Below are 24,980 nucleotides of genomic sequence, written 5' to 3'. Positions count from 1 at the left end.
TCGGTTGCTTGAGGCATTCCCAGCACACAGCAGCGGTGATGGTTCTCACACGAGCCGTACGGGCCGGGGGCAGCTTGGCAGAGGTGTTCGTGGTGCACACAGCAGAAGTGGCGTTGGAGACAGGGGTTTCATGACAATGTTGTGGACTGATTTTTCAAATACCGCTCACACAACTGGTAATACTGCATCGATGGAAAGTGACAGGAGACAGCAGTTGTCAACTATGGTAACAAACTACTTTTCCTCCCATATCGATGTTCTCCCACACAGGTCATTCCCCTTTGACTATTGGGCCGCTAAACTGGACACCTGGCCTGAATTGGCCCAATATGCCTTACAGGAGCTCGCTTGCCCAGCTGCAAGTGTGCTATCGGAAAGAGTCTTCAGTGCAGCTGGATCAATCCTGACAGAAAAAAGGACCCGTCTGTCAACCCAAAATGTGGATGATCTAACCTTCATTAAAATGAACCATGCATGGGTTTCCAAGGATTTTGTCCCACCTTCCCCTGATGACACATAGGGTGACAGAAAAATGGCTTGCTTTGGTTCACCTCTTCCTGGGACTTCACCTATTTTGCCTTTTGCATCAGCTGAATGTCCAACATCAACATATGCAACTTTCTAAAACTCCCTAACTGTGCTGCCTCCCCCCCCCCATGGCCGGGGTCACCACCTAGCGCACGACACCGTGCGAGTGCCGTTTCCCTGGACAGGTGGGTAGGCCGACTCTTGGGTGCGGGCACTGGCACAGGGTCCCTCATAGTGCAATCAAGTGTCTCTGACGGTGGTGGTGCACACCCGCCGTCAGACACACCGCCGTACTATGAGGGGCCCAGTGCCAGTACCGACACCCACGAGTGGGCCCCCATTGCTTGGGCAGGGCCCCAGCATTTGCAATCTTTACCTCTCCCTGCTCCTCCGCTGTGTAATCTGGGCCGTCAAATCCATACTGTGCCTGACACCGTCTGAGCCTGCCTCCTGATGTACAGACATATATTTTGAATGTGTACGCTATCCATACATGTTATCTGGGGATACGGTACCCTTTCTAACCTTTGTGCAATCACGTGCAATCCATACTGGGCCTAACACCGTCTGAGCCTGCCTCCTGATGTACAGACATATATTTTGAATGTGTACGCTATCCATACATGTTATCCAGGGATACGGTACCCTTTCTAACCTTTGTGCAATCACGTGCAATCCATACTGGGCCTAACACCGTCTGAGCCTGCCTCCTGATGTACAGACATATATTTTGAATGTGTACGCTATCCATACATGTTATAAGGGGATACGGTACCCTTTCTAACCTTTGTGCAATCACGTGCAATCCATACTGGGCCTAACACCGTCTGAGCCTGCCTCCTGATGTACAGACATATATTTTGAATGTGTACGCTATCCATACATGTTATCTGGGGATACGGTACCCTTTCTAACCTTTGTGCAATCACGTGCAATCCATACTGGGCCTAACACCGTCTGAGCCTGCCTCCTGATGTATAGACATATATTTTGAATGTGTACGCTATCCATACATGTTATCCAGGGATACGGTACCCTTTCTAACCTTTGTGCAATCACGTGCAATCCATACTGGGCCTAACACCGTCTGAGCCTGCCTCCTGATGTACAGACATATATTTTGAATGTGTACGCTATCCATACATGTTATCCGGGGATACGGTACCCTTTCTAACCTTTGTGCAATCACGTGCAATCCATACTGGGCCTAACACCGTCTGAGCCTGCCTCCTGATGTATAGACATATATTTTGAATGTGTACGCTATCCATACATGTTATCCAGGGATACGGTACCCTTTCTAACCTTTGTGCAATCACGTGCAATCCATACTGGGCCTAACACCGTCTGAGCCTGCCTCCTGATGTACAGACATATATTTTGAATGTGTACGCTATCCATACATGTTATCCGGGGATACGGTACCCTTTCTAACCTTTGTGCAATCACGTGCAATCCATACTGGGCCTAACACCATCTGAGCCTGCCTCCTGATGTATAGACATATATTTTGAATGTGTACGCTATCCATACATGTTATCCAGGGATACGGTACCCTTTCTAACCTTTGTGCAATCATGTGCAATCCATACTGGGACTAACACCGTCTGAGCCTGCCTTCTGATGTACAGACATATATTTTGAATGTGTACGCTATCCATACATGTTATCCGGGGATACGGTACCCTTTCTAACCTTTGTGCAATCACGTGCAATCCATACTGGGCCTAACACCGTCTGAGCCTGCCTCCTGATGTATAGACATATATTTTGAATGTGTACGCTATCCATACATGTTATCCAGGGATACGGTACCCTTTCTAACCTTTGTGCAATCACGTGCAATCCATACTGGGCCTAACACCGTCTGAGCCTGCCTCCTGATGTACAGACATATATTTTGAATGTGTACGCTATCCATACATGTTATCCGGGGATACAGTACCCTTTCTAACCTTTGTGCAATCACGTGCAATCCATGCTAGGCGTGAGAACGGCTGGCGAGCTGTTAAGCAAGCTACAGCACCTGTGGTTTGCACGCGTAAGTTTTTCAGTTTTTCAGGAATGACGGTTAGGCCTAATTCCGGAACTGCGGTTGACCTGCACTTACTGGGAAATCATTGTTCGCGGGTAATAATTGTCATCAGTGATCCCCATCACTAACGTTGTTCAGCGGGTTATCTGCACCTGTTAGCGACAAACGCTGGCCTTTTCAGTGTAGCGCACATGCAGCCACGGACATGTAATGGCATGACACACCAGTTATTGGCCAATCTCATGTGCCAGAGCCTCACGTGTCCCTCTAGTAAGCCGGACTCGGACCGCGGGGCATGACAGAGTCTCGTTCGTTAACGGAATTAAGCTTGCAATGTGTGCATCTGTTCTGTAGCTGGCATGGTTGAGGTTTCCCAGGTGGAGTCGAATTTAACCGTAGGCTCCACTCCTGGTGGTGCCCTTCTGGACATTCCTTTAAGGTTCAGCTTTGCAACCATACTGCCCACGTAAAACAAACACTTTGCCTTCATGAACGCTGTTTGGAGGGTCATGACTCGTGGGAATAACGCCGCCCAATCAGTTAACCTGCTAGAGAGATCGTTCGTTGCTCCCAAGCATGACATCACACTCCCTAGGAAGAAGGTAATGCCACTGTGGCGACCGTACTCCTGGGGGTGACACAAGTGCACTGATGCCCAGCCACTGCTCGATGAATCTGCTGGTACATTGACCCAGACCACTACATTCCCCTCTCGCACGCTACTCGGCCTGAATCTGACCCTGATGAAACTCAGGTTACCTTTCCCATATACAGTTCCATCTTACACGGTGACAAAGAGGAAGCTGCAGATGAAAGTGCAGGTTCGGCCCACCCGCCATCAGACACACCACCGTACTATCAGGGGCCCTGTGCCAGTGCCGTCGCCAACGAGTGGGCCCCCCCCGCTTGCTCAGGATCACAGCACTTGCAAAGTTGAAATACTGTGCAGTGAGATGGAAGATGGGGACGACGAGGAGTCCAGACAAGTACAGGGATTCCCTAGCGAGGAGACTTATTTGATTGTTTTCAATGTTGGGACAGTAATTTTTGGGGAGCACTATACTCTGGAGAATGATAGATGGTGCCCACCATACACTGGAACATTCCAAAGGTGGACATCAGACACTGGAGCAGCATTTAAAGGGCCCATTATACACTAGAGCATTAGAAATGGGGCCCATTATGTTTGGAGCATTATTTGGGCCCATAAGACAGTGGAGCTTCATCCATGGGGACCAACATATACTGTAGCATTATGTGGAGCTCATCATATACTGTTTCAAACATTATATGGGACCAATGATTCTGTATGGAGAAATAGATGGGCCTCGTCATGAGATGTAAAAAGTGAAGTATTTTTCATTGTACTATACCGCTATTTCTCTGCCGTATCGGAGCATGATGAGTTGTGGTATGTGTTAAAGGGGCGCTCTTTCGCCCAGAGCACATGAAAACCTGGAGCCAGCCCTACCCCCCCACAACTTTAGCCAAATAACCCCCATTTTTCAGTGCGTAACTTGTATTATGAAGTTAATTAAGGTTGACAAGCTTAAGTAAGAAGAATTGATGCTTTTGGCATTCAAATGGGCACTGTAGGTGTGTTTCCTGTCCTCCTCTCACTGCCGACTTTTATTCCCCATTGACTTACATTGGGTTTCGTGTTTCGGGACGACCCCGACTTTTCCCTATAATCGGACGATCTTGCTCGACCCGACTTTTGGAAAAGTCGGGTTTCACGAAACGAAACGCGACCCTAAAAAACCAAAAGTCGCTCAACTCTAGTTAGGAGTGTTAGGGACACTGACTCAGGGGAGTGCAGGAGGTCTCCACATCCCCATCCCCTATCGCAGGGCCCACCGTAACTGTTTTCCCTTCCCCCGTGTCTTGTTGTTTTAGTTACCGGCCTGCGGGCCGTGTCACACAGGACAGTTTCACGTGCCGTGTCTTGTTTCAGTTACCAGCCTGCGGGTATCGTCACACAGGACTAGTCCACGTGACATTATCACCAACCTTACATCTTTCTCTGTTGGGCCATGGGCCAAGTTCAGACCAGTGAGCAGTTGCTGCTGGCCCTCACGGAGATTAGTGAGGAGCTCAATGATGCAGTTCAGCAGCACCTGCAGCGGAATTATGGGTCTGAGGCCTACCCTCTGCCTCAACTAGAGGGTCCATATGCGGCTTTGGCCAGGATGTGCCATGGAGTCCCTGCTGGGGAGCAGGACTTGCTTATACAGGTAAACGTACCCAGGCAGGTGGGTGGAGTTGTTGTCCCCATGGTGCTTCCTGGTGTTCCCCAAGGTGAAGGGGTACGTCCCTGTAGTGAGCAGACCAATGATTTAGTCCTTGGCACTCACGACGAAACTTCAGTTATATCTCAGAAGCCGCATTCCCCTGGTCGCTTGGAGGGAGGCAACCAGGGAATGTATATTTCCTCCATTTTGCCCTCCCAAGGTACTATGTCAGCAGAGGTGTTGGCTGGCGGGGTACCGGAGGTGATACCGGTGCTTGTGGACAGCGGAGCAGTAGTCAGTCTGGTGGATGCTCGCTTTGTCCAGACTCATGGCCTGAGGTGTAGGACGCTAGCCCAACCTATAAGCGTCCAGGCCATAAACTCTGTTCCACTGAGCCAGGGGAGCTTGACCCAGGTCGTAGAAAATATCCATCTACGTATAGGACATCATGAGGAGTCCTTGTCATGCTACGTCTTGGAGGGAATGCCAGTACCTATCGTTTTAGGCCTCCCTTGGCTGAAAAAACACAACCCGGTAATAGATTGGCGGGCGAGGGAAGTGGTCAGCTGGGGGCAGTCGTGAGAGGGCTGCTGCCTAGGGACAACTGTCTCTGCCGTCTCTCTTCAACAGACCCCTTCCTCTCCAGTGAGAGCAGCAGATGTGCTGCAGGAGAGTAGGGGCAAGTCTCAACCCTCGCCATTAGCCAACCCTGGGAGGCGCAGACCTCGTGGTGGAAAGGGTTGGAAGGTGGTGGGTACCCCTTGGGGAAGTGTGGGGGTGTGAGTGTGGTGACACAGGGGGATGCCTCTGATGTCAGTCCTAGTAAGAGCTCACCGAATTGTGACAAACGAATGTGTGGCAATAAACATTTCAGGTCCAGACCTGTGTGTGAACGAGCATGTATGGGTGGCCACCAAAAACATCCAGTGGAAGTGTGTTGCGGGGGTATGGAATTCTCAGGTAATTGGGCCGTATCTGGTGTCAGCTGTCCAGGGTCCAGAGTCTTACCAGCTTGAGTTAACCCCAAACATACACATACACAACTCATTCCCCAGGTCGGCGCTTCGGAGATGTGTGGTGCCTCCGGAACGTACATTGCCAATACCAGCGGTGCTCGTTTGTCATAAACCTGAAGTGCAGGTAGTTGCTGGGGTGAACTCTGGATCTGGGCGTCCCCTCTGTAGGTGGTTCACTGATGAGGAGTGGTCTTGAGGGTCCAAAGGCCCCTCATTAGGGGGAGGGTACTGTCATGATCCATGCTGGATTATGACAGGTTTTGGAATAAGTAACCTTTTGTTCTAGTTTGCCCCCGGTGATGCACTCTGCTGCCTGGCGCTGCAGCAGAGCAAGATAAGTGTTTTTGGTGTTTCCCCTGTTTGTATTTTTCCCTGGTGTGTATTAGTACAGCGGTGGGGCCAGTGCCTGCACCACCCAGCTCCCTAGCAAGGGATAGGTGTAGGGTGTGCTAGGGTGACAGGTATCCTGATTGGCATCTGGTGCAGAACCGTCCTAGGGAACATCAGGAGTGTTAGGGACACTGACTCAGGGGAGTGCAGGAGGTCTTCACGTCCCTGTTCCCTATCGCAGGGCCCACCGTTGTAACTGTTTCCCCTTCCCTCGTGTCTTGTTGTTTTAGTTACCGGCCTGCGGGCCGTGTCACACAGGACAGTTTCACGTGCCGTGTCTTGTTGTTTCAGTTACTGGCCTGCGGGTCGCGTCACACAAGATTGGTCCACGTGACAAGGGGCTGTCAGCACTCTGCCGGCTCCCAGAATGCTGAAATCTCATTTGATCGCAGCATTTTGGGGGTTAAAGTGTCGAGATTCATAACTGTTACCATTGTGAAAGAGAACATATTTCAAGCTTCTAATGGAGCTGTCTATAAAAAGTCAACAGTCTTCTGGTTGATATTCCGCTAGTTCCATTTGATTTCCTGGGATAGCATTGCAGTATACAAGTTTTCCCTCTTGGTTGAAATATGGGAGAAGCCTCTCTTCTCTTGTCCAGCTGTAATTTTAACTTCTTCCTTTATCAGATTTTGCTCATTAAGTCTGGACACTAAAAGTTCAAATGCTTGCTTGGAAAGAGTTAAGTTTGGAATCGAGTCATTGAGTTCTTCTTGGCTTAATGGTTGAGGCCTAGAAGAGCTTCCCTCCAATTAATTTCCACTGATACAACCTGCCGTAGACTCCAATCCCTGTCTCTCTTCAGAATCTGACAGTGGATGATTTGGTAAACACTGGTATGGGAACATCATTGCCATGTGTAATACGTTATCTTGCTGATTCTAAATCAGGATAAACCCGGCAAGCTTTCTTGTAAAGATTAAAGCTTTTAATCTTTACAACACAAAAATAACATTCATCCTGGTGGATTTTCCGTTAACTCCATACCATTGGCACACCAAAGTTTAAACTTTTTCTTTCATCATTTGTCCAATGTCATAGGTAGACAAGAGCAAACCCATGGATCTTTGGGTTTACCGTGTTCACTGAACATACAGTAAAAAGTTTGTTTGGGGCCAAACTTGACCTTATACTTGACCTCGCACTCCAACCAAATAGAAGTCAATGGGGACCCGAACTTCGGTGCTTTCAAATGACTGTAAAATAGTCACAATCAGGGCTAACGGGATGCAAAAGGAAGCTAAATGGGGGTAAGAGCAGGACAATTGCCCTGCAAACAAATGTGAATAGGGAAATGATATAAAATAAAACACAATAATAAAAATGCAATGCATTATGTGTTGTAAATTGTTTTCCATAAGAATTTGGGAAATTTATGAAATGTACTATAAATTCTCTGTTATATTACTGATGTATTGATGTAGTTTTTTAGTGTAGATGAATCTATGCTGTACTTTATGTACATGCTCAGTAGTGAGGCAGTGTTGTGGATTCTGAGTTGTGTATTTGTGAGTCAGGGAAATTGAAGAGTCATAGGTTTGGCTTACCGACTCCACAGCCTTTCTTTGGTGCATGCAGGCCTTACGACGTTCTGCATAATTTCATATGCACGAGTACAGCTGGACAAAAAGTGAGACCAGAACACGTAAAGGTTGTTTTAAATTAGTTGGCTGAGAGTGCCTTCAGTTCCTTTGCTTGGTCTTCCACACAGTCGCCTGCTAAAAGTGCAGATTTTGCGCCTACAGCCCATGTACATCTGTCTTTCACCTTACCCCCTTTCAAATCAGAAAAGCAGTTTTAGTCCCAATCATACAGCAGTCATTTCTGCCTTTTGATGATTCTACCAGCTGTGGTTCTATGGGCCATCCACCTGGACTTGGCCAACAATTGGAAGAAATTGTGTTCACAATCACTTTTTCTGTTGGATGTTACCCTTTCTGATGGGAAGTGTAGTGCAAACAATCAGCAGACAGCAGCAAGACATCTCTGATGATAATGAAACACATATGCCAACTGCTGCAGCTTCTTCTGTTTGTAGTCTGGCAAGGAGGGCAAGCATGAGGACTCGGTGGAACATCATGTGGAGGATTATTGTTATTAGTAATTTTTTTAGAGCACCAGTGATTCCATGGTGCTGTCACGTGAAGAGAGGTTACATACAAAACGCACATAGAAATTACACTGAACAAACTAATAGTGACAGACAGGGCTGCTACTTTAAATTTCGGGGCCACATACTGGCAAAAATTTCAGGGCCCCCTTGAGAGTCCGCCCAGGCTCCACTCCTCAAACCGTCCACAGTCCCACCACCCTCTCTTGGAAAATCTCAACTTCTGCACCACATCTTCACCAATCACACATTTACAATACCCATCACCAAATATATAGCTAGCAGCTTTTGTTTTGGCCAAAAGAATTTTTAATCTACCACCATGATAAGGTAGAATCTTTCAGATGGGCTTTAATCTACATTAACTTATTAAATATTTGTTAAAATATCCAATACAATTTCGTAATATTTTTATTTATTTTTCAATTTTTAAAATGATCAATAATATCACAAACAAGGAACAAATACTGCGGCACCATGACCAGACCACATATTACCACCATATAGTGAACATATAATAGCACATACAAGGAACAAAAACCACCACACCATGACCAGACCACATATTACCACCACATAGTGACTGAATAATACTACATACAAGGAACAAATACCACCACACCATGACCAGACCACATATTACCACAACATAGTGACCGAATACTACAATCCTTATCATTAATAAAAAAAACCCACAATACTAATATCACCATAAGTGCCATTATACACAGGCAATAATAATAATAATCTTTATTTTCATATAGCGCTAACAAATTCCGCAGCGCTTTACAGTTTGCATACATCTGTACTTCATATACATGCAATATACAGTGATCACTAGAGTTGAGCGATACCGTCCGATACTTCAAAGTATCGGATCGGAATGGATCGGCCGATCTTAAAAAAAAGTATCGGTATCGCCGATTCCGATACCGGAAGTCCCATTCAAGTCTATGGGACTTCCGGTATCGGAATAAGAAAAATCCTGTTTTTCCCTTGTACAGCCTCTCTGGGGTCTGTACGGGCCTTTCGGGGGGCTGTGCCGGCCTGCTAGGGGGTCTGTGCAGGCTCCGGTGGTCTGTGCCGGCCTGCCGGGGGGCTGTGCCGGCCTGCCAGGGGGGCTGTGCAGGCTCCGGTGGGCTGTGCCGGCCTGCCGGGGGGCTGTGCAGGCTCCGGGGGGCTGTGCCGGCCTGCCGGGGGGCTGTGCAGGCTTCGGGGGTCTGTGCAGGCATCGTCCGATGGGACTACAAGTCCCATCGGGCGATGCCTGCTACCATGACAGTGATTGACACATTAGCCAATGATGGGACAGTAGTAGTCCCATCATCCGGCTAATGTGTTGAATGTAAAAAAAAAAAAAAAATTACATGCTACATACATACAACATGCATACTACATACATGCTACATTCATACTACATACATGCTACATTCATACTACATATATACTACATGCAACATACATACTACATACATACTACATGCAACATACATACTACATATATACTACATGCATGCAACATGCATACTACATATATACTACATGCTACATACATACTACATATATGCTACATACATACTACATATATACTACATGCATGCTACATACATACTACATACATACTACATATATGCTACATACATACTACATGCTACATACATACTACATATATACTACATGCATGCTACATACATACTACATGCTACATACATACTACATATATACTACATACATACCACATACATACTACATACATACATACTACATACATACTACATGCTACATACATACTACATATATACTACATGCATGCTACATACATACTACATTCTACATACATACTACATATATACTACATACATACTACATACATACTACATGCATGCTACATACATACTACATGCTACATACATACTACATATATACTACATGCATGCTACATACATAGTACATGCTACATACATACTACATATATACTACATACATACTACATACATACTACATGCATGCTACATACATACTACATGCTACATACATACTACATATATACTACATGCATGCTACATACATACTACATATATACTACATACATACTACATGCATGCTACATACATACACGACGATCTTGGGTAGGTATCCTTCCGCACTGTATTCCTCCGCCACTTAAAAAAAAAAAAGTCCCTAGTCTCACTTTATGCCATTGCTGTGTGGGAAATTCCTACCTTCCGTCATTGGATTCCTGCAGCCCGTAGAGAACGGCAGCAACAGCTGATGCTGCAGTTCTCTACCCAAGATCGTCGTGGGACACACTCGTGGACTGCTTCGGATCGTGGGTGAGTATTTTTGTGGTTTGTTATGTTAATATTTATTCCGTAAAAGACAATGGCTTCGGGGAACAATGTGACAAGTATTGGTAAGTATGTTACTCTATGTTATATGTACTGTATGTCTATGTATGTATTGTATGAATGTATTGTATGTAGTATGTATGTAGTATATATGTGGTATGTATGTAGCATGTAGTATGTATGTAGTATGTATGTAGCATGCATGTAGCATGCAGTATGTATGTAGCATGCATGTAGTATATATGTAGTATGTATGTAGCATGTAGTATGTATGTAGCATGCATGTAGTATATATGTAGTATGTATGTAGCATGTAGTATGTATGTAGTATGTATGTAGTATATATGTAGTATGTATGTAGCATGTAGTATGTATGTAGCATGCATGTAGTATGTATGTAGTATGTATGTAGTATATATGTAGTATGTATGTAGCATGTAGTATGTATGTAGCATGCATGTAGTATATATGTAGTATGTATGTAGTATATATGTAGTATGTATGTAGCATGCATGTAGTATGTATGTAGTATGTATGTAGCATGTAGTATGTATGTAGCATGCATGTAGTATATATGTAGTATGTATGTAGTATGTATGTAGTATGTATGTAGTATATATGTGTTATGTATGTAGTATGTATGTAGTATGTATGTAGCATGTAGTATGTATGTAGCATGCATGTAGTATGTATGTAGTATTTTTTTTTTTTTTTAACATTTAACACATTAGCCGGATGATGGGACTACTACTGTCCCATCATTGGCTAATGTGTCAATCACTGTCATGGTAGCAGGCATCGCCAGATGGGACTTGTAGTCCCATCGGACGATGCTTGCACAGACCCCCGGACATCAGCACAGCCCCCCGGCAGGCCGGCACAGCCCCCCGGCAGGCCGGTACAGACCCCCACAGGGTGCACAGACCACCGGCAGGCCGGCACAGCCCCCCGGCAGGCCGGTACAGACCCCCACAGGGTGCACAGACCACCGGCAGGCCGGCACAGCCCACCGGCAGGCCGGTACAGACCCCGGGCAGTCCACACAGCCCCCCGGCAGGCCGGCACAGCCCCCCGGCAGGCCGGCAGAGACCCCCGGAAGGCCCGAAATGACGGCGCATCATGATGCGCACACACCGCGCATCATGATGACGTCAGGCTGTCAATCAACTTTGAACTTCCGATTCCGATGCCGACTTCCGATATTGAAAAAATATCGGAAGTCGGTATCGGAATTCCGATACAGCAAGTATCGGCCGATACCCGATACTTGCGGTATTGGAATGCTCAACACTAGTGATCACCAGTGGCATTATACACAGGAGCTCTGTATATAGTGTCAGTGTACAGGTAATACAGTGATAACTAGGGACATTATGCACAGGAGCTCTGTATATAGTGTCAGTGTACAGGTAATACAGTGATCACTAGTGACATTATGCACAGGAGCTCTGTATATAGTGTATAGTATACAGGTAATACAGTGATCACCAGTGACATTATACACAGAAGTACTGTATATAGCATACGGTATATAGTGCAAGTGTACAGGTAACACACTGACTCACCAGTGACGTCTCTAGTTGAAGTCCTTCATCTTTGCTTTTCATCTTCATCCAGTGCACATCGCCATCACTTCTTCCAGCCAGAACTCGTCTCTGCAGAAAATAACAGTTATCTAGAGCACATTCCCAATTTTTAACCAATCTCTATACTACACCCGATGAAGAAAAAGCGACAGTCCTGCACAGTAGCAGGACCTCTCCTCCCCCACACTGAAAACAGTATCTTCAAAAATATTATCCTTTAAATAGCCTCTACAGTAATAATATCCCACATTCTGGACCCCACGTGTCCTCCCATTCTGAACCCCACATATCCTCCCATTCTGCCTTATGTCTTTCCATACTTTCCCATGTCTCTCCATATTGCCCCATAGCAATAATAGTATAATGTACCCCATAGTCGTATATAGCAGTATTATGCAGCCCCATAGTAGTATAATGTACCCTATAGTCATATACTTTATAGTATAATGCACCCACATAAGGAAGTATGGAGAGACATAAGGAAGAATGGGAGGACACATTACACCCCATAGTAGTGTAATGCAGCCCCATAGCAGTATAATACAGTCCATAGCGGTATAATGCAGCCCCATAGTGTTATAATGCACCCCCACAGCAATATAATGGACCCCCATTGCAGTATAATGCACCTCCATAGCAGTATAATGCAGCCCGATAGCGGTGTAATGCCCGCCCATAGTGGTATAATACACTTCCATAGCAGTTTAATGCAGCCACATTGCAGTATAATTCACCCCCATAGCAGTATAATGCACCCCCATAGTGGTATAATGCACCCCATAGTTTAATGCACCTCCATTGTAGTATAATGCACCTTCATAGTAGTATAATGCACCCCCATAGCAGTATAATGCAGCCCCATAGCAGTATAATGCTCCCCCACAGCAGTATAATGTAGCCCCATAGCAGTATAATGCAGCCCCATAGCAGTATAATGCACTCCCATAGCAGTATAATCCACCCTATAGAAGCATAGTGCACCCCATAGCAGTATAATGCAGCCCCATGGTACTATAATGCACCCTTATAGCATTATAATGCACCCTCATAGTATAATACAGCTCCATAGCAGTTTAATGCACCCACATAGCAGTATAATGCAGCCCCTTAGCAGTATACTGCAGCCTCATAGAATAATGCAGACCCATAGCAGTATAATGCAGCACATTTCCCTCCCTCCCACCCCCATAGTAATATAATACACCCCCATTCCAGTATAATATGCCCCATACCGCGGCTTTACAAAAAAAAGATAATTTTTTTCTTACCTGGCAGAGCTCCAGCGCTGGCCTCCTCTCTGATTCAGATGAGGCGTGCAGCATCGTTCTGGCGTATGACAGTGACGTCATACGTCGGTGACGTGCACGCTGACGTCAGTTGCGAGCCTGTGATTGGCTGATGGCTGTTAACAGTTGCCATGTGGGAGGAATTTCCTGCACAGCAACAGATTTTAACTGATCATACGTCGGAAGATGCGCGATCGAGTTACTGAAGCATTAGGATCCTGCCGCTGGGGCCCAGTGAGCAGAACAGAGGGGGCCTGCTATGGGTCCCTTCTGCTCATCGGGCCCCATACATCAATTAGAGCAGTAATGCCCTGATGGCGGCCCTGGTGACAGACAGGTACAGAGAGGAGAGGACCCTACCTTTGTGGCCTTACATTTTACAGGATAAGGAGGAAGGAGACAGTAGGTTCGAAGGCTGCAGCAGCTCTGATGTTGTTGACGTTGCAGCGGTGTCATTGAAGGCAGTAAGCTGTTCTGAAGAGATAGGTTTTCAAGATTTGCTTGAAATTTTAGAAATAAGGGATAATTGGATGTGTTGAGCCACAGAATTCCCCAGGATGGGGAATACTCGGGGGAGGTCTTGCTGTCAATTGGATGAGGAACATACAATTGTGGAGGAGAGAATGGGGACTTGGGAGGATCAGAGATTACGTGGTGGGAGATATTGTGAGAATAGTTCAGAGATATTGGGGAAGACAGATTATGGATGAGTTTGTGGGTCAGTGCAAGTAGTTTGTTGTGGATACGTTTTGTAACTGGGAGACAATGAAGGTATTAGTAGAGGGAATATGTGGAGGATTAGCGATGACAGAAGTGTATTAGTAAGGCAGCAGAGTTAAGGACAAATTGGAGTGGTGTGATAATGCGATGGGTGATGATGAGGTTCTAGACCCCTCATGAAGTCAAAGCTATCCGAGTGATGTGGGCAGTTGGAGGAAGAGGTGGTAGTCTTGCTGCCCCAGCTGCAGATCAAAAGAGGGATCAGTGTGCAAAAGCTCTGAGGCTGGCCACTAGCTATTAAGTTGGCTGCTACTGTACGCTGCAGATGACCAGTCAATAAGTCAGCTGTCACTGCTCATGTTGCCTCCTCCTCTTACTCCGTTTCCTCCACTGTCTTCAGTGCAGGCAATCTGTGCATGCTTTTGGGATTATCACCCTGCTGCTGCTTTCCTGTCTGAGCTGCCACTTCACTTCTGCCTTTCCGCTCACCACATCATATGTCACTTAACCACAAGGTGGAACTCCACCTTGCACATGCTGGAGAGACTGTGCATGCAGAAGCAGGCAATACTAGAGTATGAGATTCATCACGCACAGGTGAGTCATTCTGTGAAACAACACCACTTCATGACCAACGAGTGGCCTTCCATGCAAGTTATGTGTGCTGTGTTGCGCTGCTTCAAGTACTCCACCAACATGGCCAGCACTGATGATGCCATCATAATTTTAGCGTTACTATCCCACTTCTATATCTCCTAGAAAAAAAAAAATTCAGGCGATGATGGATGAGGTGTAGCATAGGTGAAAGAGGAGGAGAAACAGGGACCATTCACAACATTATGAGACCACATGTCCACATGTCTTTGAGGATGGGTTCCTGTTGCAACAGTGGCAAGGTGCACAAATGTCCAGCCAGGTGACAGTGTTGGAGGATGAGGAGGAGGAGTAGGAGAATGAGGATGATGAACAATCATGTTTAGAGCAGGGTGGCACTTAAAGCAGCTCACGGGCATCATTGTAGTTTGGCTGGGGTTTAGTGGTGTGTGGCAATAATTTTATTGAATTTGGAGACTCCAATTTGGGTCTCAATCTGGTGGGTTGTCTGTAGTGAAAGCGGTGTCAGAGTACCATTATACTATTTGCATCTTGGGTCAATTGATGCCACTTTTTCTGGTGTCTGCCTCTAATCTGAGCTGTTTAGGCAGCTTTTTGCACCCCCCCCCCCAAAGGGGTTGTCTATGCATTTCATTTCATCTCCTATTGATTTCATTGGGGTTTTGGGCATGTTCGCCAAAGTGTTCGGTAAACATGTTCGGCGAACATCGGGACATTTTCCGAGCTGAACTGAACCTTTAAAGTTTCATTCAAATTACGACCAGGACAATGACAGGAGGAGGTAGATATGGGGCTTAACTACAGGAGATGTTTCAGCTCAGAGCCAAATGCAAGAGGGTTCTTCTGGAGTGTCACAGGAGTGTCTGGGCAAAGGTCAAGTGTTGTGAGCTCATTTTCGGGTTTGCCTCTGGCTTCTGGTGAGGGTTATGGAGCTGGCTGTGCTGACAGAGGAGTAGTGAGTTCTCTATCTGGACTCCCTCAGTTGGTGAAGGGAGGTAATGAAGCTGATCTAAATGGCAGAGACCGGCCACCTGAGGAAGAGGACTGCGATTAGACATCAGGAGTTTCTGAATGGATTTAAGGCAGCCGACTCCCTAGTTTCTTGCTGGTGATTTTTCCTGACTGTGGCTCCTGGTTTCCAGTTTGGTTCCTGCCTTCCTAAAGCTAAGTTTTCTCTGCTATTGTTCATACGAGTTTTTGTCTGGTTTACTTAGTTTTTGTGTTCAGCCAGCCCTGGCTGGGACTGGGCTGAATCCCCATTTTTGTCTCTGATCAGTTGATCTCTTTTGCTCTGTATTCAGAATATACCTGAGTGCTGATATAGTGATTTTGAAGTCTAGCGACTTCAGGGCCTTTTTCTATCAGACGTGTTGGACATTCTTTTTGGCAGGGTTTTTTGCGTGATTGCAGACAGTAGCTTTTCTTTCCTGTCTTTTCTAGTTAGCGAGGGTCCCATCGTTTGCTCAGCCTATCTTTCTACCTGTGTCTGTATTTTCATCTTGTTTCACCGACAATACATGTTGGGGGCTGTCCATTGCTTTGGGGTCTGCTCTGGGGCAGTTTAGATTTTCCCTTTCTTTCTTTAGGCTTATTTAGTTCTCCGGCCATGACGAGGCGTCTAGGACCACCGTAGGCACGCTCCACGGCTACTGCTAGTTGTTGTGGATAGGATCAGGGGTCTGCAATCCGCTAGTTAACAACCTCTTCGGTTTTCTGGGCTTAGCTTGCTTTTTGTTTTTTCCTCCTCAGTGACTCATTCATAACAGTCAAGTCTTCTCTCCGGAGTGCTAGGTGAAGTCATAGGAGTTCTACCGGTGAAGTCATTGCTTCTGTTTCCTAAACATCCAGTTTTTCATATTTCAAATTAGTAACATACAACTCTTACACCTACTTACTTTCCTGCACATAGCTTCAAATTGACTACACAGAGACAAAGGCTCATCATGTATAGTTGGATTAACTACGTCAGGATTTCTGACATAATGTTCCAGTAGGCCATTGCCAGTCTCATGAGTAAGGAAAGGTGTTCTTCTTCTTCATCATGAAACTGCCCATTCCTAAGTTTCATTCTCCCCATTACCTCTGAGTAAGATTTGATCCACAACCTGCCTGAACTTCAAGGCCTAGGTGCCCAATACAGCTCTGGCAAAAATTAAAAGACCACTATGAAATATTCAGTTTGTCTGATTTTTCTCTTTATAGGTATATTTTTGAGTAAAATGTAAATTGTTCTTTTAGCCTATAAACTTCTGACAATGTTTCCGAATTTCCAAGCAATAAATTTTGTATTTTTTTTTTTCTGACAAAGAAAAATGGTAAAAATTTAAAAAAACTCAGTGCTTTCAGACCTCAAATCATGCAAAGAAAACAAGTTCATAATCATTTTGAAACAGCAATGCTAATGTTTTAACTCAGGAAGAGTTCAGAAAACAATATTTTGAGGACTAACCGTGATTTTTAATCACAGCTTTCATGTGTCTTGGCATGCTTTCCACCAGTCTCTCACACTGCTTCTGGGGCAAAAATGTAAGCAGTTCTTCTTTGTTTGATGGCTTGTGACTATCCATCATCCTCTTGATTACATTCCAGAGGTTTTCAATGGGGTTCAGGTCTGGAGATTGGGCTGCCCATGACATGGTTTTGATGTGGTGGTCTCTTAATTTTTTCCAGAGCTGTATATACCTGTCCACACCTCTCTCCCTATCTTGCTACATCCATGGATGTGGCTCTATTATCCCTGCAATCTGTTGTACTCCTATCCTTATGAACCCTATTGTAAAACTGAAACTAATATAAGTCACCTATCCATTACTAATCCCATGGAGCTATAGTAAATAAAGACACAGCCAGAATAAAGTCTTTTATTAGAAATAAAACAAAACACACTTTTCCTTTTTCATTTAAAAATAACAAACACAGTTATAATCGCCTAACGCCTATTGCACCGAACACATCCCACTAATATACAGTATGAGTCCATTCACAACCCCCTATATACAGCATGAGCCCCACATAACACCCTAGATACAGTATGAGCCCATACAAAACTTCCTATATACAGTATAAGTCCCACATAGCTCCCTGTATACAGCATGAGCCCTCAGATATGTACCCTTATACCCTTATATATTTTCCTATATACAGTGCAAGCCCCCACATAGCTCCCTAGATACAGTATGAGCTCCCACATTGCTTCTTATATACAGTATGAGCTCTCACATAGCCCCCTATAAACAGTATGAACTCTCACATAGCTCTCCAAATACATTGAGACCCCGCACAGCCCCCCATATACAGTATGAGCCCCTACATAGCCATGTGAATACAGTATGAGCTAGCACACAGACCTGTATATACAGTGTGAGCTCTTTTATAAATCCCTATATAAAGTATGAGCCCCAAATAGCCCCCTTTAGACAGTATAAGCTCCACATAGCTCCCTATATACAGTATGAACCCTCAAAGATTCCTATATACAGTATGAGCCACAACATATCAAACTATATACATTATGAGCCCCAGCATATCCCCTATATACAATGTGAGCCCCCACATAGCTCCCTATAGACAGTATGAGCCCTCACATTGACTGCTACATACAGTACAAGCCCTCACATAGCCCCCTATATACAGTATGAGCCCCTACATAGCCATGTGAATACAGAATGAGCTAGCACACAGACCTGTATATACAGTGTGACCTCTTTTATAAAACCCTATGTAAAGTATGAGCCCCAAATAGCCCCCTTTATGCAGTATAAGCTCCACATAGCTCCCTATATACAGTATGAGCCCTCAAAGATTCCTATATACAGTATGAGCCACAACGTATCAAACTATATACAGTATGAGCCCTAGCATAGCCCCTATATACAATGTGAGCCCCCACATAGCTCCCTATAGACAGTATGACCCCTCACATTGACTGCTACTATAGTACAAGCCCTCACATAGCCCCCTATATACAGTATGAGCCCGCACATAGCTATCTCTATACAGTATGAGCCTGCACATAACTCCCTAAATACAGTAAGAGCCCGAACTTTGTAGTGCAGAGCAGCAACTCCAAGGAAATAAACATTATTCAGCCTACTGCACTAGAGACACTTTATTGTTTGCTCTTTGCACATATATATCTGGTCTGCCTACTGAACTATATAGGAGCCTTTATAGTCTACCTGACCACTTGGTGATACTTGGCCACTGTGTCTTATATTATGCACCAGATTTAGCCAATATGTATTTCATATAAACCAAAAATACTCTTTGACCTTGTGTGCATTTTTATGTAGCCTTCTTACTACATTTATTTGAATGTGGCCACTATAAACAGCTCCTATATAAATATATATTTTTGGGCTTGGGTAACAGACCTTTGTATTTTATTGCTGCTAAAGTGTTCCTTGTGCCTATATATTGCCAGATTCAGGTATGAGCCCTTACATGTTAGTGGATATACACATGATCCTTTAGGCTTTTTAAGATTTTTTTGCGTGTATCTCCATTAAGACACTGGTTTTTGTAAGAATTCTTTTGCATTAAATAATTGGCAACTTTTTGATACAATCTAAATGAGAGTCTGAATCTGGATTGATTTATGTAACTAATTAGGTTCTGAATATATGCCTTTATGACATACATCTTTTTGGCCTTGGTATATTCTGCATTTGTATCTCCCTTGACTTATTGATTTTATGTATGTTTTTTTTAATCTTTTCTAATTCAATAAAATAGATTTGTTTTAATTGGTTTAAGCTTCCCTGTCTTTATTTAGTCAAAAATGATGTTGAAAAGTCCAAACTTTTAAATTCCTATTTTGCATTTGTGTTCGCTAAGAAAGCAAATGCAACATCAACTGATCTTTACTGTGCTATAAAAGGTATAAAGGAATCCAGACTATCCATAAACAGAGAGATGGTGGGGTACCACAAGGCCCTGTCCTGGCCCCAATGCTGTTCAACATTTTTATAAATGATCTAGATGAGAGAACTAACAGTAAACTAATCAAATTTGCAGACGATGCAAAGCTAGGTGGGATAGCTAACACTAGAGAAGGCAGAGACATAAGCTTAAACAATGGGCAGCGACTAATAGAATGGCATTTAACAGGGAGAAATACAAGATTCTACATCTGGGAAAGAAAATCGAAAATTACATCTGCAGAATAAGAGGAATAGAACTAATCAACAGCACGTGTGAAAAAGGCTTGGGTATACTAATAGATAACAGACTATACATGAGTTAATAGTGTGATACAGCAGAAAAAAAGGCAAACACATTTCTAGGATATATTAAGAGAAGTATAGAGTCTATATAATGTGAAATATCCCCCTCTACTTCTCATTGGTCAGACCTCATCTGGAATACTGTGTCCAGTTTTGGGCACCGCTTTTAATAAAGACCTTGAAAAACTGGAGCACATTCAGAGAAGAGCTACCAAGATGGCGAGTGGACTGCAAAGCATGTCCTATGAGGAACGATTAAAGAATCTAGGAATGTTTAGCTTGCAAAAAAGAAGGCTAACAGAAGACTTAATAGCTGTCTACAAATATCTTAAGGGATGTCACAATGTAGAGGGATCATCCTTATTCTAATTTCCATATGGAAACATGAGAAGCAATGGAATGAAACGGAAAGGGAGAAGATACAGATATTAGAAAAAACTTTTTGACAGTGAGGGTCATCAATGAGGGGATCAGGCTGCCACGAGAGGTGGTGAGTTCTCCTTCAATGGAAATCTTCAAACAAAGACTGGACAGACATCTGTCTGAGATGATTTAATGAATCTTGCATTGAGCAGGGGGTTGGACATGATGATCCTGGAGGTCCTTGCCAACTCTCACATTCTATGATTCTATGAATTGGGACAGACGGTAACCCAGATTTCCCTTATTATGATCTGCCTATGCATATGCTACCAAACAATACTACGTAGTTAACAGTACATGGCAGGGGAAAAGCAACATAATGCAGCATAAAGCATAACCTTAATATAAACATAGAGAAATCATGTGTGGTGCATTTTGTATATATCATTAAATGTGTAAATACAATGCAGAGCTCCTAATAACATAAAAAACTTTTTTTGAATGCTGTATAGGAAGGTGTAAGATGTATAACAAGATTCTAAAGTGTTACCATGGAGTAAAACAGTCTATTGCAGTTATTGACAGAATTTTAAACTACAATGTATTTATCATTATTTTGTTGTTTCTACTCCTCATTCAGGTTAAAGCGTCTTTTGGTTTGAACATTGCCTCAGCCATAATTACCGTCGCTGGAATAATCATTAATATATTGGATTTCTTTGTCGTATACTGTGATTTATATTATGGATGTGATTACTATTATCGATCTCCGGTAAGCTGTTATTTTTCTTTTGCTTAAAGAATTGTTAAAAATATATTTACAAAAAAATGTTGCGGCATATTGTGTCAACATTTAAACAAATACTGATCGACCGAATCTTGAACTGACAGTTATATAGAATATCATTATAAAAGTAAGGTACTTAGATGACAAACTGGCCAATTCCTGAGTAATTTTTGGTGTGTGTGTATATACTGTATACTGTATATATAACTGCAGTGATCGCAATATGTATATTGATATATCTATATCTATATATACAGTGTGTATGTGTGTATATATATATATATATATGTATATACAATTGTGGCCAAAAGTATTGACACCCCTGCAATTTTGTCAGATAATACTCAGTTTCTTCCTGAAAATTATTGCAAACACAAATTCTTTGTTATTATTATCTTCATTTAATTTGTCTTAAATGAAATAACACAAAAAGAATTGTCCTAAAGCCAAACTGGATATAATTCCACACCAAACATAAAAAAGAGGGTGGACAAAAGTATTGGCACTGTTCGAAAAATCATGTGATGCTTCTCTAATTTGTGTAATTAACAGCACCTGTAACTTACCTGTGGCACCTAACAGGTGTTGGCAATAACTAAATCACACTTGCAGCCAGTTGACATGGATTAAAGTTGACTCAACCTCTGTCCTGTGTCCTTGTGTGTACCACATTGAGCATGGAGAAAAGAAAGAAGACCAAAGAACTGTCTGAGGACTTGAGAAACCAAATTGTGAGGAAGCATGAGCAATCTCAGGGCTACAAGTCCATCTCCAAAGACCTGAATGTTCCTGTGTCTACCGTGCGCAGTGTCATCAAGAAGTTTAAAGCCCATGGCACTGTGGCTAACCTCCCTAGATGTGGCCAGAAAAGAAAAATTGACAAGAGATTTCAACGCAAGATTGTGTGGATGTTGGATAAAGAACCTCGACTAACATCCAAACAAGTTCAAGCTGCCCTGCAGTCCGAGGGTACAACAGTGTCAACCCGTACTATCCGTCAGCGTCTGAGTGAAAAGGGACTGTATGGTAGGAGACCCAGGAAGACCCCACTTCTTACCCCAAGACATAAAAAAGCCAGGCTGGAGCTTGCCAAAACTTACTTGAAAAAGCCTAAAACGTTTTGGAAGAATGTTCTCTGGTCAGATGAGACAAAAGTAGAGCTTTTTGGGCAAAGGCATCAACACAGAGTTTACAGGAGAAAAAAAGAGGCATTCAAAGAAAAAAACACAGTCCCTACAGTCAAACATGGCGGAGGTTCCCTGATGTTTTGGGATTGCTTTGCTGCCTCTGGCAGTGGACTGCTTGACCGTGTGCATGACATTATGAAGTCAGAAGACTACCAACAAATTTTACAGCATAATGTAGGGCCCAGGGTGAGAAAGCTGGGTCTCCCTCAGAGGTCATGGGTCTCCCAGCAGGACAATGACCCAAAACACACTTCAAAAAGCACTAGAAAATGGTTTGAGAGAAAGCACTGGAGACTTCTAAGGTGGCCAGCAATGAGTCCAGACCTGAATCCCATAGAACACCTGTGGAGAGATCTAAAAATGGCAGTTTGGAGAAGGCACCCTTCAAATATCAGGGACCTGGAGTAGTTTGCCAAAGAAGAATGGTCTAAAATTCCAGCAGAGCATTGTAAGAAACTCATTGATGGTTACCAGAAGCGGTTGGTCGCAGTTATTTTGGCTAAAGGTTGTGCAACCAAGTATTAGGCTGAAGGTGCCAATACTTTTGTCTGGCCCATTTTTGGAGTTTTGTGTGAAATGATCAATGTTTTGCTTTTTGCTTCATTCTCTTTTGTGTTTTTTCATTTAAGACAATTTAAATGAAGATAATAATACCAAAGAATTTGTGTTTGCAATCATTTTCAGGAAAAAACTGAGTATTATCTGACAAAATTGCAGGGGTTTCAATACTTTTGGCCACAACTGTATGTATATATATATATATATATATATATACAGTGGGGAAAAAAAGTATTTAGTCACTCAGCAATAGTGCAAGTTCCACCACTTAAAAAGATGAGAGGCGTCTGTAATTTACATCATAGGTAGACCTCAACTATGGGAGACAAACTGAGAAAAAAAAATCCAGAAAATCACATTGTCTGTTTTTTTTTTCTTTGTTGGCAATGACAGAGGTCAAACGTTTTCTGTAAGTCTTCACAAGTTTGCCACACACTGTTGTTGGTATGTTGGACCATTCCTCCATGCAGATCTCCTCTAGAGCAGTGATGTTTTTGGCTTTTCGCTTGGCAACACGGACTTTCAACTCCCTCCAAAGGTTTTCTATAGGGTTGAGATCTGGAGACTGGCTAGGCCACTCCAGGACCTTGAAATGCTTCTTACGAAGCCACTCCTTCGTTGCCCTGGCGGTGTGCTTTGGATCATTGTCATGTTGAAAGACCCAGCCACGTTTCATCTTCAATGCCCTTGCTGATGGAAGGAGGTTTGCACGCAAAATCTCACGATACATGGCCCCATTCATTCTTTCATGTACCCGGATCAGTCGTCCTGGCCCCTTTGCAGAGAAACAGCCCCAAAGCATGATGTTTCCACCACCATGCTTTACAGTAGGTATGGTGTTTGATGGATGCAACTCAGTATTCTTTTTCCTCCAAACACGACAAGTTGTGTTTCTACCAAACAGTTCCAGTTTGGTTTCATCAGACCATAGGACATTCTCCCAAAACTCCTCTGGATCATCCAAATGCTCTCTAGCAAACTTCAGACGGGCCCGGACATGTACAGGCTTAAGCAGTGGGACACGTCTGGCACTGCAGGATCTGAGTCCATGGTGGCGTAGTGTGTTACTTATGGTAGGCCTTGTTACATTGGTCCCAGCTCTCTGCAGTTCATTCACTATGTCCCCCCGCGTGGTTCTGGGATTTTTGCTCACCGTTCTTGTGATCATTCTGACCCCACGGGATGGGATTTTGCGTGGAGCACCAGATTGAGGGAGATTATCAGTGGTCTTGTATGTCTTCCACTTTCTAATTATTGCTCCCACAGTAGATTTCTTCACTCCAAGCTGGTTGGCTATTGCAGATTCAGTCTTCCCAGCCTGGTGCAGGGCTACAATTTTGTTTCTGGTGTCCTTTGACAGCTCTTTGGTCTTCACCATAGTGGAGTTTGGAGTCAGACTGTTTGAGGGTGTACACAGGTGTCTTTTTATACTGATAACAAGTTTAAACAGGTTCCATTACTACAGGTAATGAGTGGAGGAAAGAGGAGACTCTTAAAGAAGAAGTTACAGGTCTGTGAGAGCCAGAAATCTTGATTGCTTGTTTCTGACCAAATACTTATTTTCCACCATAATATGCAAATAAAATGAAAAAAAACAGACAATGTGATTTTCTGGATTTTTTTTTTCTCAGTTTGTCTCCCATAGTTGAGGTCTACCTATGATGTAAATTACAGACGCCTCTCATCTTTTTAAGTGGTGGAACTTGCACTATTGCTGACTGACTAAATACTTTTTTTCCCCACTGTATATATATATATACTGCTCCAAAAAGTAAAGGGAACACTAAAACAGCAGAATATAACTCCAAGTAATTCAATCGTCTGTGAAATCAAACTGTCCACTTAGGAAGCAACACTGATTGACAATCAATTTCACATGCTGTTGAGCAAATGGAATAGACAACAGATGGACATTTTTGGCAATTATCAAGACACCCTCAATAAAGGAGTGGTTCTGCAGGTGGGGATCACAGACCACATCTCAGTAGCAATGCT

At 43.7% G+C, this 24,980-nt stretch overlaps 1 protein-coding gene across 2 annotated transcripts in view; it reads left to right on the top strand.

Moving 5' to 3' along the window:
- Window positions 1-24,980, top strand: part of LOC141069328 (membrane-spanning 4-domains subfamily A member 4A-like) — a 111,464-nt gene that overhangs the window by 69,885 nt on the left and 16,599 nt on the right. For both annotated transcript variants that reach the window (XM_073558792.1, XM_073558793.1), the window contains exon 5: window positions 21,094-21,225. In XM_073558792.1, coding sequence (XP_073414893.1) covers window positions 21,094-21,225 — 132 coding nt within the window. The remainder of the gene's footprint in view (window positions 1-21,093; window positions 21,226-24,980) is intronic.

This window comes from Dendrobates tinctorius, unplaced genomic scaffold (assembly GCF_039654945.1).
Source record: "Dendrobates tinctorius isolate UK_male_01 unplaced genomic scaffold, ASM3965494v1 ptg000258l, whole genome shotgun sequence".
NCBI classification, from domain to species: Eukaryota; Metazoa; Chordata; class Amphibia; order Anura; family Dendrobatidae; genus Dendrobates; species Dendrobates tinctorius.
Note: the sequence above shows the minus strand (reverse complement) of the source record. Positions and strands in the feature narration are given on the sequence as shown.